Below are 18,535 nucleotides of genomic sequence, written 5' to 3'. Positions count from 1 at the left end.
GTGGCTTGGGTTACGTAGTAACGGAGGTAGTGAGAAGTGGTCGGCTTCTGGGTGGCTGTTGAAGGTCTGGTGGATGTAGGTGGGAAAAAGCAGTTAAAGATGATGCTCAGGTATTTTGCTTGAGCCACTAAGAAGATGGAGGTGCCATTTACTAAGATGAGGAGGTGTGGGGAGGGGAGACCAGGTTTCCAGGGTAAGGATTTGGGGCGTGCTAAGCCTGTAGGAATTAAAACAGATATAGAACACGTAAAGCCATGGGACTGGATGAGCTCATCAAGAGGAGAGCAGAGATGCAGGGACTAAGCTCTGAGAGTTGAGAGTTCAGAGAGATGAGAAGGAACCAGCCAAAGAGACTGAGAAGGAGCAGCCAGGGGAAGGGAACTAGGAGAAGGTGGTGTCATGGGAACTCAGTGAAAGAAGTGTTGCAGGTAGAAATGGTCAACTGAAGCAAAAGGTGCTGAGAGACCAAGTAAGAGAACTGACTAGTGGATTTGGCGATGAGGAGCTTGTTGGCGATTTTGGCAAAACCCCTATTTCCTGAGACAGGGGCTCCTGCTTTTCTAGTGAGAAGGAGACTGGAGTGTGCGTAGGGGGGGAGCTGTGGCTACTGACACTCAGGGCTGCTCCAGTCCAGATGAACTTAGGTTCTGGGGCAGAGGGTCACGTCTTTGGATAGAGTCCTGGTCAGAAGATCTGCCAGCATCCCCTTTTGCCATTTAAGACTACTTCCCAAGCTGTGGCCTTCAATTTCCTTCACTGGCTCTGGGTGGGGCCAGAGAGCACACCTTCCAAGGAGCCCCAGGGACATGGAGTTACTGATGTGTCCAGCTGGGGAGGGATTTAGGGGGGCTTTAGTTCTCATCCCTCACTGACAGAAGTGGAAGAAAGTCCAGGGAGGGCTGGGGGCAGGGCAGTAGCAAAACTACTGGGGCAGAAACCCACTTCAAGAGGCAGTAGACCAGTCTAGTTTAAGACTCAGGCAATCTCTATGGATATGGACAAATTACTTAATATTGCGATCCCCAATTTTGTCCTCTGTAAATGAGAGTTGTTACCTGATGAATCAAGATAGTGTATGTTGCTTGGTGGCTATTCTGACTACCAAGCCCAGGTCCTTAAGAAGGTTAATTAGGGAACATGTGCTACTCCTAGGAGCCAGCCAGAGTTGGAGGCATCCTTGGATTTTGACCCCAAATGTTTGCTCCTAGGATGGTTGAAATTAAGGTTATGAACTTTTCATCGTTTCTGGCTACTTCCCTTGGTCTGGTCTCGAAGGCTGAGACTGGGAAGGGTTTCGGATAACAGGGACGTGCATGGGCTTGGCCCTCAGCAAGACTGATGCTGGACCTCTGCCTGGGCCCCAGCTGGCCCTGGGCAGCCTCTGGCTTCTCTGCTTTTCCTGGATAAGGTACAGTCAAGTCTCCGCTGTGCGTGGGTGAGGACAAGTCTCTGGTCTCACGCGGCCCCTCTGCTCTCTCTGCAGATCAGCAACGCCATCCTCATCATCTTTGTCAGCTACTTTGGCAGCCGGGTGCACCGTCCACGGCTGATTGGCATTGGGGGTCTCCTCCTAGCTTCGGGTGCCTTCGTCCTCACCCTCCCACACTTCCTCTCACAGCCCTACCAGTACACCGTGGCCAGTGTCGGTAAGTGGCTTCCAACCCCTGCTCCAAGGGGATGAGGAATGAGAGCACATCTCACAAAATTGGTGGTGATGCTTCTGGAGGAATAGATACCACCCTGAGCTTCTCCAGAAAGCGTTCTTGGCTTTTTATTGCTTTGTTTCTCCCTAAAGCACGTACAGGGAAGTCAGAACATACAGAATTATATGGAGCTGTGGAGCAGCTATCCTAGCTCTGACTTGCTCAGAATGGAGCGTGCGGCTGGTGGCTCACCTCCCCTGTGATTCTCTGTGCTTCGTGGTAGGAGTGAGCCACTGCATATAAGTGGGACCCTTGTGAGTGGTGCCTGTGATGGGCTTGGGAGGAGAGGCAAAGCATCGACTGTGATGAGGTCTGTGGACTTTCTCTATGTATAATCATGGATTTAACACTTCTGGACATTTGCACATCCGTCCGTCCGTCCATCATTCTTTAGGTTGCAATGAACTTACACTATGATCTCATTTAATTCCCCTGGACACCTGTGAAGGGGAGAGAAGAGGTCTAAGATGAGAACATCGTCTCAAAGATGTCCAATGATGTTTTTCCCAAGGACGCCAGTCAGTTAGGGAGAGACAGACTAGGCCTGATACCTAGACAAGTGGCCCTTCATTGACACAGAGCCTCTGGTTCTTAGTGATATGGCCTGTGGCAGGGAGAGATATGTGAGGACTTTACATAGTTCGTAAACACGAAGTTAAATACCACTGAATCTCCGGTAAGAGTTCCCATTTCTTTAAACATTATTTTATTTTTTAATATGAAAAAATTCAAACTACAGCAAAGTTAAGAAAATAATATGACAGACGTATATACTGACCATTAAGATTCAGCAGTTTTCCTTCAGATACCTCTTTGTTCTTTTCTTTTTCTTTTTAACAACTTTCTTGAGGCACAATTCACATACCATACAGTTCACCCATTTAAAGTGTACAATTTGATGGTTTTAGTACAGTATGTTATTTTTTTCAATTGCGGTAAAATATACATAACATAAAATTTGCCATTTTAACCAATTTAGTGTACAATTCAGTGGTATTAATTACATTCATGATGATATGCAACTATCAGCACTATTTCCAATTTTTTTTCATCAGCCCCAAACAGAAACTCTGTACCCATTAAGCAAGAACTTCCATTCTCCCTTCTCCTAGCTCCTGGTATCTTCTAATTTACTTGCTGTCTCTATGAATTGACTCATTCTAGATATTCCATATAAATGGAATCATACAAACATTTGTCCTTTTGTATCTGGCTTATTTCACTTATAATTATTTTCAGAGTTCGTCCATGTGGTAGCCTGTATCAAAACTTCATTTTTTAAATAGCTGAATAATATGCCATTTTACAGGTATACCACATTTTATTTACCCATTTTCCTGTTGATGGACACTTGGGTTGTTAGATACCTCTTTTTAAAAAAGAAATAAGACATTAACTCCCTCTCGGCTCCTCACTTCTTTCCCAGAGGTAGCTGTTCTTCCATTGTTGCAGTTCTTAAGATCATGGCTTATCCGTATACTTTTCCTCCTTCTAGTGTCGTGTCCTATTTCTTTAGTCCAATTTTTTTTCTTCCTACTGGTTTGGAAGTTATATGTGATTAATTATCCTGATGTTGAAACATTTAAAAAGTTATTAGAGAGTAAAATTGACATTTTGTTGGGGTGATATACAGTTCTGTAAATCTGAATACATTTATAGATTTGTGTAACCACCACAGTCAGGATACAGAACAGTTCCCTCACTCCAAAAACTCTGTCTTGCTATTCCTTTTATTGTCATACTCACCCCAGTCACTGCAACCACTGGTCCATTTTCCATCACTATAGTTTTGTGGTTTTGAGAATATCATATAAATGGAAATATACAGTATGTAACATTTTTGAGACTGGATTCTTTCATGCACCATACACCTTTGAAATCACCTAACTTATTGCGCATATCAATAGTTTGTTCTTTTTTATTGCTGAGTAGTATTCCACTGTATGGATGTACCACAGTTTATCCATTCACCTGTTAAAGCACATTTGGATTGTTTCCAGTTTATAGCTATCACGAATAGAACTGCCATAAATATTTGTGTACAGGTTTTTGTGTAAATAGAAAGTTGTGATGTTGAACAACTTTTCATGTGCTTATTTCTCATCCATATATTCTCTTTGGTGAAGTGTTCCAGTCTTCTGCCCATTTTTAAATTGGGTTATTTGTTTTCTTACTGTTGAATTGAAGAGCTCTTTATAACTTCTGGATACAAGTTCTTCACTGGATATAAAATTTGCAAATATTTTCTCCTAATCTTTAGCTTCTCTTTTACATTCTTTTAACAGTGTCATTTGCAAAGCAAAAGTTTTTAATATTGACAATATTCAATTTATCATTTTTTTCTTTTATGGATCATGCTTCTAGTGCCACACAAGAATGTTTGCCTAATCTCAGGTCAGGAAGATTTTCGCCTATGTGTTTTTCTAAAGGTTTCATAGTTTTACATTTAGATCTATGATCCATTTGAGTCAGTTATCTAGAAGGTTTTTTCTCTTTTTTGCATATGGGTGTTAAATTGTTTTAGCATCATTTGTCAAAAAGACTGCACCATTATCAAAAATCAATTGACCATATTTGTATGCATCTATTTCTACACTTTCTATTCTGTTCCATTGACCTTTATGTCTAGTCCTCTGCCAATATCACACTGTCTTTATTACTGTAGCGTTATAATTAAGTGTTAAAATTAGGTAGTGTGATTCTTCCAACTTTTTCTTCTTTTTCAAAACTGTTTTATCTATTCTTACTCATTTGCCTTTTCATATAAATTTTAAAATCAGCTTGTCTATAGGTTTAAAAAATCCTTCTGGAATGTTCATTAGAATTGCATTAAATTCATAGATCAATGCGGGGAGACTTGACATGTTTACTAAGTTGCATCTGCCATTCCATGCACACAGTATGCCTCACCATTACCCTTACATTTTAACATGGACATATGGTTTAACAAACTCTAAAGCTGATGAATGTCTCTATTCTCCAACAGAACAAAATAAGGATCTAGGATGTTTTAATATCCACCATTCTTTCCCATCTTCCATGTATTGTTAACCAATATTTTTGTTCCACCTATCTTTAATTTACTCCCGTGGCTGGCCGCTCGCCAGCTGCTTATGGCAGCACACACAGCCCAGCACAGCCCAGCTCCAGGGAGAGCCATTGTTCACAATTTTAGCTGTAGAGGGCGCAGCTCACTGGCCCATGTGGGAATTGAACCGGTGACCTCGGCATTAGGAGCACAGCACTCCAACCATGTGAGCCACCGGGCCAGCCCTAGTTTATATGTTTCTTTGCTTACCATTGCTTCTTGCATTTCACTCACCCTTGTTGATTTAATTTCTTTTTTCCTGAAGTACATCTTTTACTGTTACTTTTGGGATAGGCCCATGAGTAAGAAAATCTCTAAGTCTGTGTCTTAAAATCTCTTAATTTTACCCTTGCTCTTGAATTATAGCTTAGCTACAAAGAGGATTTTAAATTCACAGTTATTTCCTTTTAGCACTTTGAAGGTACCATGCCTCTGTCTTCTGGCTTCTCTTGGTATTGGAACTTCTCCATCAGTCTAATTGTCATCCCTTTCTAGGTATTCAATTTTTTCTCTCTTGTGTTTAAAATTTTCTCTCTTCTTTGTTTTTCTGCATGTCCATCATAAAGTGTCTAAATATGGGTTAATTTTCACTTATCTGTTTGGAAGTTCGATGTGCTATTTCTTTTGAAGATTAAGGTTTTTCTTTAATTCTGAAAAATTGTCAGCCAAAAGTGTTCCCACAAAAATGTTCCCAAAAATGTATGCACATTTTCTCCACCTTTTCCTCTTGAATTTATTTTACATATATGTTGGACATTTTCATTTCTGGCCTTCTTGTCTCTTAACTTCTCTCTCATAGTTTCTAGTGCTTTATTCATCTGTGCTACATTCTGGTGATTTCCTCAGGTTTGTCTTTCTATTCACTTAGTCTCTCGCTAGCTCTGTTCATCTAATGTCTAACTCACCCTTTACATTGTAAATTTTAATGGCTGTATATATTTTGCTAATTTATAAAAGTTACGATAGTTCAAATCTATCTGTCCTATATGCATCATTTCTTGGTATTTCCTTATGATTTCTATTTTTTCTTTAGTCTCCTCAATTATTTTAAATATATTTATTTTATAATCTTTTTCTGATTGTTCTTGTAGCTCAAGTTTTCAGAATGCTAATCCTCCCAATGTTTTGTGTCTGCTTGTTCTCGTTCATGGCAGATTATTTCCTTGTATATTCTATATTTGACCATGAGATCATTTACAGTGGGATTTTTTTTTTCCCATGCAGAAATTTTGTGTGGTCTGAGTTGGAAAATAGCCCTACAGAATGGTTTGACATTTGCATTTACTCAGCACCCAGGAGCATCATTGCTTTGGAACCAATTTTATGATAATTTATTGGCTTGGGATAAATTTCCTCTTGGTGTAAGGGATTTAGGAAGTGGCAGTGGTTTTGTGATGAGCAGCAGTGAGAGGCCCAGTCCATAAATGCTCATCCTTAGTCCACTGTATTGAGTTGAAGACGTCTGAGGATAAATGAGCCACCCAGGGACGTGCTGAAGGAATAAGTGATTCCTGTTTATGTAAATACCAGACTTTTTAAAAAGTCATATGTATAGATCAGGTTCAAGAGATGAATCACTTAAAGTGGTAGAAGGGATTCCTTTATAGGTTGTGGGACCCACAGCGGGGAGAGATAGGTAACTGGAATGGGAAACGAATGCAGCAGGAACAGGGATGTCCAGTGATGACATAGCTCCTGGGTTCTGCTCATGGGAATCTTCTCCTCACCTCTCCCTAAATCATCAGTGAACTAGTCATTTTTTATAAATGCATTGTGGCCTTGGATCCCTCTAGGCTATTTAAGGGCTGAGTCCTGCTTTAAGTAGGCACAGGAGGAAGACAGACCCAAGCCGAGGGGTTCTGCCATGCTCTTCCTCCCCCTCCATCTAGACAAGGGACATGGGGTCAGCTCTGAAGGACAGTTGTGAATTGCTGGCCACCCTCCCAGAGAGAGTAGGCAGGCCCACTGCATGGTTATCTTTCCAGACCTGAGGTCCCTATCTCTCTCCATCAGCATGAAGCCTGAGCTAATGAAATCAGCAAGGGAGCCTGGGGCACTTTGGCCAGGCCGAGGGGAAGGCATCCTGCCAGGCACCACACATGGCGAGTCGGCTCCCCTCAGCCTGGGCCACGTCGCAGTGGCGCTTGCTTCACACAGTGCAGCTACCACAGCAGGTATTTAGAGATGGGCAGGTCTCTGAAAGCAATTACTCTGCGCCTTGTGAGGGATGGTCCCACAGCTTAGTTCAGCCCACCATTATCCTCCCTTCTCCAAGGGAAATACTCTGCCATTCCCGCCTTGACCTCAGTACTCTGAGCCAAACTACACAGAAGGGACCGAAGGGCCACCGCTTGCCCCTCAGACCTGCTAGGAGGACTCCCTGGCCATGAAAGTGAACATTTTCATTGTTGTTGCTCATTTTGTTTGTGTAAATTCTCCTTGCAACAACAGGACACAGCGGTCTGTCACTTTGGGATCAGAGCAAGAGCTGGAAGTGCTCAGGGTTGGGCTACCTTCAGGTGCCAGGGGATGGGATGAGGGGGACGTTGGCCCAGTAGCCATGTCCTTGGGATCTAGCTGGGGCTATGCACTGGCTGCTAGTACAACACGGGCGCGTGTGATGCTAATAGGTACAAATAAAAATATTCATACAGTCTCACCGGAGGGGAAAATTTGGAAATACGACTGCCACTTCAAATGTATTCTTCTGGGAACTTGAGTTTTTAATTATGTATGCAAGGTCATCAGGAACAAACGCATTTCATTACATGCACCGCCCTGCATGGCGTCATGAATCTGAACAATCTTCTGGAGTCAGGCCGTCCTGGTCTGAATCTGGACTTTGAGACTCCCTAATGGTGCAGCCTTGGCCACTTCCTTCACAGCTCTGAGTCTCAGCTCCTCCCTGTATGAGATGGACCCCTCCTTGCAGGGATGCGAGGGCTGAGAGGATGCATGTTCAGAATTTAGCTCTGTAGCTGGCATGTACAGCAACCATTAAGTGGTGGCTTTTGTCACTGGCTGTGGTAGGGACCACACCCGTATTAGGCTGGGTAAACTGGTGTCCCAAATGAGGAAGCCCTCTGCTTCCTGTGGAGAGCTGAATCTGACCGCTGGTGGCTGACCAGTTGGGCATCCCATGGGCATCTGAAGGCAGCTTCTCCTTGGTCCTCACCGTAGGTCCTCTGCTCTGGCCCAGAGCCAGGCCCATCCCTCGGCGGAGTCATTGCCGCTTCCTCACATGTGACTCCATAGGATTTCTCTCTGTGGGAGCGTAGGCTGCTGTTCTGCTCTATTCCCACATCCTCAGGTTGGAGCAGCTTCGTAGGAAGCGTAGAGAATGGACTTCAACATTCAAATCCCAGCTCAGCCGTTTACTTGCCAAGTTTCCTAACGCAAGCTGCTACTTCACCTTTCTGAACCTCAGTTTCCTTATCTGTAAAAGTGGGAACAATAATCCCTCCACTTTCAGGATGCTCTGAGGGGAAAATCAAAACAAAATGGTTTAGGTAAATTGCCTGACACATGTTAGCTGTTCGGCAAACTTCTCTCTACCTGTCCTTGCGGTGGTATTTGAAATCTGTTACTCATAAGTAACGACCCCCCGACTATTATCATGTATTGATTAATGCTTTCTTCCCCTTAGAGCAAAAGCACACCAGAAATGAATATGGGAAATGACGAGCAGCTATGTGTTTTAGGAAAAAAAAGTAAAGAGGGGCTGAACATTGTGGGACTCACGGAGACCTTTAACAGCTAATTGCCAATTTTAAAAAGGCCATGCAGACATTTATAAATGTTTAGATTTTCTAAATGTCAGTGAGGTCCGGAAATGTGTCCTGGCGCCTTTCGAGAAGAGACAAGCTACCCAGCCAAAGCCTCTAAGACCACTTTTGGAAGGCGCAGAGAGGTTTTGGTAGATGGGAAACAGGCCAACATGAGACCAGTTCTCCCAAGAGATAAGAGAAGGGTCTTCGGAAACCAGTGTCTGGTAGGACTAGGTGTAACCTGCGAAAACTCCTGAGCCAAGCCCAGGGGGAAGTCTGCCCCCACGCAGACAATGGATGTGCACAAGAGGGAGCTTCCTGTAGGATAAGCAGGGGAGGGAGTCAGTTGTATTTTTGGAACAGCCAAGAAAAGAAAGGGAAGAGTCACTTTCTAGTCCTTTATTCATGCAGTTGCCAGCCCCTCACCCACGCTTATTCAATCCTAGGTTGTGTCTGGGGAGGAGGGTGGTAGGAGGGCATAAGGAGAGGAAGCCTGGGGCTCCTGAGGGACTATGTCCCTTCCTTAGTGGAGGACACGCAGAGCCTGGAATTAGTTCCACCACCCCCAGAGCAGAACCCACTCCGCTGAACTGTGGAAGCCACACAGGGTCCCTCCACTGAGGGAACTGCTCATGGAGAGCGAGCTCAGGGCTGTTCAGTGGAGAACCCCCAGCTGAGCTATGCGATAGATGTGCTCAGAAGTCACGGAGGAAAGGGAAGGGCATGTGGTGTGCAGGGAAGTACGGGGTAATTGTGTGTGTGAGTGTGTGTGTGTGTGTGTGTGTGTGTGTGTGTGTGTGTGTTTCCCTGTGTAGGAAGGGGGTGGTGAGGAGGGAGGGGAGCAGTGGATGTCCATGGGATGGGGAGGGTGAGAGAGGGAAAGAACTCGAGGGAAGTGTGTATGTATGCGTGGGGGGGTTGTGAAGGGTGTGGGGAACTGTGTGGATGTGTGAAGAGTAGAGACGGGGACGTACGTAAGGGGAAAAGTGTGTGGCAGGGGCTGGGGTGGATATGTGGCGGTGGTGGTGTACGTGGGGAGAAGGGGATGGTGTTGTGTGTTGGGGGGATGAGTGGGTGGACGGTCAGGATGCAAGTTGCACAGCCTGGCCAGTTGGATCTATTTAACCTGAAAAGGAAGAGAAAACAAAGTGGGGGGGAATCATAAAACACATGGGTGTTATTAAGTCAACTGAGGGAAAAATAGCCTTGAACAGATGAGCCCAACAAAGCCTAATGAGATTTGATGTGGAACATTTTTTTAATGCATCCTGTAGGAAAGACTGGAAATCAACACAGAGAAATGATAGAAAACACTAGGCTGCTGTGTCGACCATCAAGGGAAGGAGCTGGGGCTCTGCAGGAGAACTGATCGTCTCCATGGCAATGGCATGTGGCCTTTCTAAAGGCCCCAGCAGTTATGATATGAGAATAGTTGACTCTCTGTTAGGCTCTCTGAACATCTGTTTTGTGGACAAGTCATAACCTGCCCTGGGCCAGTCTGGAAACATGCCCCATTGTTCTGGATCTCCAGCTCAGGTCTAAGCAGATACATGAGCATGGCTCCCCCTAAGCATTCGCCCCCTGCATGCTTGTTTAGTCATTTCCTTTGCTCAGGAATGAAGCTGGGGTGGCAGGCCTCCTTGGGAGATGGTGAGGGGAGGGAAGCGTAGGCAGCAAGCTGCATCCTGGGTCCTGCTCCCCTGGAGAGGGTCATTTCTCTGCGACCCCTGGCAGACTGTGTGTCTTGGGCCCATTACGGCAGTGGGGAGCGTTTCCTTGGGAGAATCAGCACCCAGGGTGGAAAAGGAAGGCTAGTTACTATTCCAGTGGTTTGGGGCACCCCAGGAAAACTATTATGGAGTGGGGGACAGCCCCACAGAAAGAGGGTGCAGACCCCTATCCTTCTGGAGAATGTGTTTTGAAGAAACCATTGGTCCCTCCCTCCTGCAGGAGGCCCTGGGCTCCCTGAGTATCCCCAAAGGACACAAGGAGAAACTCTCTGCTCTTCTTGTCACACTTGGTAGAGCCGAGGCTGATGGCTGTGGCCAGACACTTCTTGTGGCCCAAAAGCTTGAAATGGGAATGACCAGACATATTTGGGCAGTTTGCTACTCTCCAGGAGACTGGAGACCAAGTGGCAGCAAGTTCTTTCTCTCAGGAACAAAAGGACTTTTCAGGATTCAGAGTTTATATTGGTTCAGAGATCTAAAAAGGGGGAAAACAGCAAACAGAAGTTAGGACCAACGTGATGGGATTTTGAAGTGGGGCCTTTGGGGGGGGGGGGCTGATTAGGTCATGAGGATGGAGTCCTTATGAATGGGATCAGTGTCCTTATCAGAAGAGATCAGAGAGCCAGCTCACGCTTTCAACTATATGAGGATACAAAAAGAAGTCGGCAGTCTGCCATCCACAAGAGGCTCTCACCAGAACCCGAGCATGTTGGCACCCTGATCTCACACTTCCAGCTGCAGAACTGTGAGAAATAGATTTCTGTTGTTCATAAGCTATACAGTCTATGATACTTTGGTGCAGCAGCCCAGATTGACTCCATTAGATTCCTTCTCCTGGGTTGGATCCCGTTTTATAGCCTTGAGTCTAATTTTGAAGTTGCAGCCTTTGGACAGTCTCATTAGCCATTCCTCCCACCTTCATGTCATTTGGGTCGTTCACACATTTGTCAGCTATTCTCTGCTTTCACCCAAGTCTGTGACAACAATGTTAGGTAGTGCACCATGTGGGCCACCGTCTTCCAGGTCACACTGACCCATCCATTCCTGTACTGGGCACGCTTTGAGCTGGTTCTCCCCGAGGACTCTCTGGCCACGTGTCCACATCTTGTCTACCAGGATATCATGACAAGCCTTGTCAAAAGGCTTCCTCCAGCCAAGTAATACCGTGTTACAGCTTCCTGCTGGCCTGGGAGCCCCATTAACAAAGGAAATGAGGTTGGTTTGGCATGAATGGTTCTTGATGAACTCACGTTGGCTCAGCTAATTGCTTTTTGTTTCTTCAAAGAACACCTCATCTGCCCATTGAATAAATCCTTGAACAATAAGTTCTGCTTCATTCCCAGTTGGGGGGTGCAAATTAAACACACATCTTTTCAAATATTAAAATTAAATAGCTCTGAGCCACATCCTGCTCACTCAGGTGTATCTTCCTTCCCTCCTATCCACTAAGTAACAATTTTGATGATGAGCCAAGCCAGGTGATGCCTCGTTCTCTGACCTGGGGTGATACCTCAGGGTTCAGGTGTGCGTGCAGGGGCAAAGGTGTGGGTGGGGGAAGCCCCTTGCCAGCAGTGCAACACCCAGCCTTGTCATGCCGTGCACAGTGGCTTGCCCTCTCACACCTGCCTCATGGGTCACATGGACTCCTCAATACAAATAGCCATTTTCCCCATGGCCCCCTCTAGTGCCAGGGTGGCAGTGTAAGAAGCAGTGTCCAGCCTCAGCCTCTGAACTAGTCTTAGAAACTCAGTCTTGAGAGCAGAGCAGAGGAACTCTCCCCTTCCACTACCACCTCCTGAGCTCACTCTTTTCCTGCACAGATGTGAACCCTTTCAAGCAACCCACTTGCCCCATAACTCATTTATTACAACTCATCCATTGCTGGTGACCAGCACTGTTCTTTCTTGTCTCTAGTTTCTGGACCCAGTCCCCAAACTCTTGAAAACCTGGGCAATATTCCCTGTCTCTGGGGTTCTGCCATCTTCTTTATCCATTTAAATTTCTCAAAATGTCTGGCCTCTTTGGATGAAAATTGATCTTATTGTATGATCGCTATGTCCCAAGTTATAATGTACTCATTGTTTTCAATCCTAGTAAGAATATTGCAAGGCAGGTATTATTATATCTGTGTTGGAAATGAAGACCCTGAAGTTCTGAGGGACCCCCCACAGTGAGCAGTAGAACCAAGATTTGAACCTAGTCTGTCTGGCTTCAAATGTGAATTCCTTCCATTGCTCCATGAGGTGACTCAGGCTGTCAATCCCGACTCTGCTGGTTTCTGCTGGTGCAGAAGGATACTTTCCCAAAATGAAACTCAGAATGCATATGCCCATAGAAATCATTCTGTAAGTGGAGGCTTAGTCTAGTTGGACTAGAACACATATTAGTACAGGAGCATTATGAATTAGTAAGGCTTGGTGAACTCCATTGGGAACTCAATCACTTCTGATGTGCAAAACACCCACTTCACAAACAACTTTGAGATCTCAAATCATGAGTAAGTTCAGGACAGCCTGTTCCAGGCTTGCTGATGGGAGTTGCCAGAGTTTCTGGAAAAACTATTGAGTGGCTGAATTTAGGAAGAGGAGGAAATAAGTCCTTCAGAGTGGAACATTCTGAATGAGGTTCCAGGAGTTTGCTGATAGCCCAAGGACTTGGCACCTTGGCCATGCTTCCAGAAAGTTCTCTAGAAGCACCCCTGCCTTTTCCTATTGTTCTCTTATCCATTGCTTCTGAGGCATGGGTTTTGCTAATGTCCTCATTTGACCCTCTCACCCATAAGCCATGCCCTCTTCTGAGGGGGGGAGGTAATGGGTGGCTCTCAAGACCCCTGAAGGAGAACTCCCTGCTGCCCTCCTGTTTCCTAGCCAGATTCTCTCTTGTCTCTCCAGAATGACAAGAATGACTAGTCAGAGGAAAGTCCAGTTGCCATGGCCTTCCTATGTTTCTTGACTCTTCTTGTGTCCTCCCTCAGCCCTAGCTCCGGAACTTTGTGCAGAAACCTTTATTATACCCTTGCAATGTCATGGCCAGACCGTGGTCTGCCCAAATCTGACCCATCTCCGTGGGCTCCATTCTAGGGAAGTAGACCTTTCTGCACAGTCTCCCCTATCTTTCTAAACCTGCTGAGGGGTCCAGAAATTAGAACTGAAATTTTACACATTTAAAGTGTGGGATGATGAGTCAGAGGGTTGACTCACGTGCTGGAGGAGGGTGGTAGCGGGAGGACGGGAGAGGTCCCGGCCTGTTTCTAGTTAGCATTTTACATCCCTGTGAAAACTGGAACACACAGACCGCTGGTGTCTTGCGGGGAAAAAGAATGTGCTGTGACGATCTTGAGCCTTCCAGAAGTCTGCCTTGGGGAACATGAGAAACAGACTGAGGTCCAGCTGATGAATAGACTCCCCTCCCTTCCTTTCCCAGGCCCCTCCAAGATGGAGGTAGGTGGCCCTGGGTCGGCAGGAGGCCTCCAGAGTCCGTGGTGGGGGGAATGGGCAGGCATTTCTCTGACTTTACCACAGGATTCTTCCCCATTTCTGGTCCTTGGACTCACCTTTCCCTGTCTTATTTTTAAGAGAAGAGCCTAGTGGTCCAAATTCTAGAAAACTTGGCTCTCACCACTGCAGGGAGTCCCAGGCAGAGTTCTTGGAAAGCCCAGACGATGTTTGTCTCTGACAGATACACAGGCATATCTGGTTTTATTGCACTTTGCTTTATTGAGCTTCAGAGATGTTGCATTTTTTTTACAAATTGAAGGCAAGACCCTCCACTAGTAAAAAGATTACAATGAGCTTTATTGCCGTACTCCCTTTATTGAAGTGGTGTGGAAGCGAACCCTCCGTATTTCGAGGTAAGCCTGTATCTGTCCTCACGTCAACCCAGGGAGCAGCTGGTCCTACCCACTGCTAAGCTCTGTTCTTTCTGGCTCCAGGGCTCCGTGCCTCCAGGTCAGCCAGCTGCTGCTTCCCCGAGGACAGTGCTTCCAGGTGAAAGAAGCCTTGCCCTCCACAGGTGGATTCAACTTCCCTTACCCTTTGACATATATTAGAGCCTGTTCTGGAATGGATTTGGCCCCATTCAGGGCTGACATAAGGAAAAGAGAGTCCATTAGGAAATCTTGAGTCATTTTGGAATACAGAAGAGCCAAAGAGCAACTCAGGGGACTTGGATTTAATTGGAGCCTGTTTATTATTTTTTCAATTTAATTTTTTTATTAGTTTCAGGTGTACAAAACAATGTAATGATTAGACATTGACACCCCTCACAAAATGATAGCTCCATCAAGTCTACTACCTCTCTGACACCGTACACAGCTAGAGAAGGGAACACTTCGCGAATTGCCTGTCATCCGTGTGCCGGGGCCATGCTAATTTTCTCTGCAGCGTTCCAATTTTTAGTCTATGTGCTGCCAAAGCGAGCACCAATTGATTATTTTTAAAAATACACATTTTAAATAAAGGCAGTTTTTGACATGTAATCTGACATTTTGAAAGTTAATCATCTCAGTTAAACAATCCCCAGAAAGTTTGGCCTCCTGGACACTTCATTCAGTGAAAGTTCATGAGGGTTTTTGTGGCATTGGCATACCATGCAACTTGCCCTGTAAAGACTTAATAAGCCGCTCAACATTTTCACAATCTTCAATGACCATTAAATGTCTCACAAAAAATTTAGCCAATCCAGCAACAATGTTCTAATAAATGTGAATTTAGTAAAATAATGAGAATCAGCAAAATCAAGAACTAAAATTCTTAAAAGCAACACTTATTCTCTGTTCCTTTGATTCTCATGCGCCTGCTCTCCTAGGATGAGCCTGGCCTTGTGCGTCTTACACACACTGGCTCTGGGCTGTGTATCACCCTCTACAAGCCGTGGAGCCGGCCAGCACTCCAGCCCCTCATGCAATGCATAGCCTTACCTGTTTTATCACCGAAAGGTCTCTTGACTGGGTCAGTTCTGCTCCATGCACACAGGCCTTGAAAACCGGTCTCATTCTCTCCAGTGGATTCCTTGTACTGGTCCCCCTCATAATCCTCACCCGTCTGGGTTTTCCTTAGGATACAATCCAGGCCCCTTCCCAGGACACACAGGCCCTCTAGGAGTGGCCATGCCTCACACTGGTTGTTTTGCATGCCGACAGCACTGAACTTCATGTCATGTTCTGGAGGGTGCCTCCCACTCCTCCGAACCCCTTTGCGTGCTGTTCCCCTCTCCTCCTCAACACCGATCTTCTGTCCACTTCCGTTGATTGTTCTCAGCTCCGAGGCCATTTCCTCCAGGAATCTTTTCCAAACCCTCTCCCAACAACACTGGATCTGCTGCCTCTCCTATGTGCTCCCTGACACCCTGTCCTCTCCCAAACAGTGTGTACCAGCTGTGTGTGTATGTGTGGTAAAATACACATAACATAAAATTTACCATTTTAACCATTTTTAAGTGCACAGTTCGATAGCATTAAGTGCGTTCACATTGTTGTGCAACCATCATCACCATCCATCTACAGAACTTTGTCGTCTTTCCCAGCTGAAACTGTACCCCATTGAACACGAATTCCCCTCTCCTCCTTCTCCCAGCCCCTGGAAACCACCATTCTACCTTCCGTCTCTATCAATTGATCTATTCTAGGTTCCTCATATAAGTGGAATCATGCAGTGTTTGTACTTTTTGTGTCTGGCTTATTTCAGCTCGCGTAATGTCTTCAAGGTTCATCCACTTTGTATGTAGCACGTGTCAGAATTCCCTTTCTTTTTAAGGCTCAGTGATATTTCATGGTATGTATATATAACATTTAGTTTGTCCATTCATCTGTTGATGACATTTGGGTTGTTTCCACCTTTTGACTATTGTGACGAATCCTGCTGTGAACACTGCCGTACAGATATCTGTTCAAGTCCTGCTTTCGATTCTTTGGGGCATATGCCCAGAAGTGTAAATGCTGGATCCTATGATAATTCTATGTTTTAATTTTTTTTTGAGGAGCTACCACACTGTTTTCTACAGTGGCTGCACTGTTTTACATTTCTACCAGCAATGCACAAGGGTCCCTAATTTCTCCACATCTTACCCAACACTTGTCTTCTGTTTTTTGATAATAACCATCCTGATGGGTGTGAAGTGATAAATCACTGTGGTTTTGATTGGACAAGGCAATAGTGTGCTTGTTTCTTCGATGATCCGTGTTCCACAGCAGACTCAAGGGTTTGTAAGGTACCAGCCTCAGTTCCCTCCATGGCTCCTATCCCAGCAGAGTGCCAGCCCACAGTCACTATTGGCCAAATAACTGAACAACTGAGAATGAATGAAATTCAGTCCAGGTGTGTTCAGAACTCAACACTCAAGCTTTCCCTGTGAAGTAGGCCTCAGCCGCACTGCAGCTGACGGGCCTGGGTGTGGTCCTTCGGGGGCTGAACTCGGAGCAGGGGCCAGTCCTTTGCACCACTTTCCCGATATGGCCATTTGCCTTCAGGTCATCTTTAAACCACTCTTGCAGCTAACATAGACCTGGCCTGCCACCCCCCTGCTGAGGGAGGTGCTGTCATACCTAGACAGATGAGACGCGCAGCTCAGCCAAGCACCTTTGCAAATGACAGCAGCCCACGGTTTTAGAGAACTTCAAACTTTTCTCATTTCCTTGTATAAAATATATTCCAAATGTGTTTGAATCTTCTGAAAAGAAATGCCATTTGAAAACTTGGCAGCAGCCCTTGTATTTATGGGTCCTTTAGAAATGCTTCAGCTCAGACAAAGTTGGCACAGGGAAGTGAGCAGAGAAGTGTCTGTGTGGATTTGTCTGAGTGACCGCACACCTGCATTTGGTCAGTCAGCAGTGAGGGTCAGAGGATCTCCCAGGCCGGGCAGCCTGCTCTGCCCTCGTTCTGAACATTTGGTCTTGAGAAGGGCATAGAGGTGTTGGTACTCACCCACCACTTTTTCTAAAGACTAGCGCAGCTCACGGTGTGTAAACACTCATCCACCCAGGATGTGCCATGTGGCTGCCGCATTGAGGGCAGGGAGTGAGCACTGAGTTTGACACTCTGCTTGCCAGGCCTTCCCATGCTCTGCAGTGCTTAGCCCTTCCTAGAATCCGCTGAGGGCTTTTGAGGTCAAGGTCACTGACATAGGGAGTCATAGGATCAGGTCTGGAACCCAGATCGCAAGTCCCCAGTCCAGCCCTGCCAGCAGATGTCTGTTTTGGCAACCTAGCGCTTCCCATGGGGATCCACGTGAGTTGGCCCCCCTATTTCTGGGTGGTGGACGCAGATCAGTCTTGGTGGAAGGATTCCTTACTGGGGTGGGGAGTGGGCTACACAGCCCCCACGGTGTCTTTTTCCACAGGAACATTTCACAGTTCTGTGCTTCCAGAGTGAGTGATTGTCCTTGAAATTAGACCCTTACAGCATGACTGAGCCATACCAGCCTTCCTTCCAGAGGGCAGGCACAGCCATCGCACCTGCTGACTGACTGGCAGTGTCCAACATTTCATGCCTGAACCCCTTTCTGGAACCACAGCCTTCTAGCTCTTTAATGACCCGTAGGGAGTCTCCCCATCCGGCCACCTTATAGGAAACTGAGGCTCAGAAAAGTTTAGGAACTTGCACAAGTTCACACAGGTACCTAGAGCTAAAACTAATTTCTTTTTCTTTTTAAACTATTTTATTGAGGTATGATTGATATGTAAAAAGCTGTACGTATTTAATTCATATGATTAAATGAGCTTGGCGATAGGTATATATCCCTGAAACCATCACTATCATCAAGGCCAGACACATATCTATGACCTCCCAAAGTTTTCCCCCAACCCCCTTTTTTATTGTTTGTGGGGGGTTGGGGGGGGACGGTTAAAGGATGCTTAACAAAGGTATTGCCCTCTTAGCAAATTTTAAGTGTACAATACAGTATTGTTAGCTATAGGCTCTCTGTTGTATAGCAGATCTCCAGAACGTATTTATCCTGCATACCTGAAACTTTATACCCCTTGACTATCACCCCCTCATTTTCCCTCCCCCCGCCCCCAGCCTCTGACAACCACCATTCTGTTCTCTGCTTCTATGAACTTGACTATTTTAGATTCCACATGTAAGTGACATCATACAGTATTTGTCTTTCTGTGTCTGGCTTATTTCACTAAAACCAATTTCTTGGCTCCCTATACTGTGTGTTTATTTCATCTCGTCTCAGATTTCAGCAAAACTCCCAGCAGCCAGGACACCTCTACCAGGAGAAAGTAGGTGTGATGTCCCAGCCACC

At 45.6% G+C, this 18,535-nt stretch overlaps 1 protein-coding gene, 1 long non-coding RNA gene and 1 other non-coding gene across 3 annotated transcripts in view; 1 reads left to right on the top strand and 2 right to left on the bottom strand.

The window, feature by feature from the left end:
- SLCO2A1 (solute carrier organic anion transporter family member 2A1) overlaps window positions 1-18,535 on the top strand; it is an 81,519-nt gene that overhangs the window by 41,331 nt on the left and 21,653 nt on the right. Inside the window, exon 3 of the mRNA XM_074312861.2 lies at window positions 1,484-1,646. Coding sequence (XP_074168962.2) covers window positions 1,484-1,646 — 163 coding nt within the window. The remainder of the gene's footprint in view (window positions 1-1,483; window positions 1,647-18,535) is intronic.
- LOC109456182 (uncharacterized) lies at window positions 7,472-17,843 on the bottom strand. The gene is made up of 2 exons (XR_012489659.2): window positions 15,207-17,843; window positions 7,472-8,269 (listed from the first exon to the last, which is right to left on the bottom strand). It is a non-coding gene; the product is annotated as an uncharacterized LOC109456182 (long non-coding RNA).
- LOC141567416 (U6 spliceosomal RNA) lies at window positions 14,603-14,709 on the bottom strand. The gene has a single exon (XR_012489999.1). It is a non-coding gene; the product is annotated as a U6 spliceosomal RNA (small nuclear RNA).

Source organism: Rhinolophus sinicus, chromosome 5 (genome assembly GCF_057876585.1).
Source record: "Rhinolophus sinicus isolate RSI-liver-muscle chromosome 5, RSI-T2T, whole genome shotgun sequence".
NCBI classification, from domain to species: Eukaryota; Metazoa; Chordata; class Mammalia; order Chiroptera; family Rhinolophidae; genus Rhinolophus; species Rhinolophus sinicus.
The sequence above is the reverse complement of the archived record's forward strand: the minus strand, read 5'-3'. Positions and strand labels throughout refer to the sequence as shown.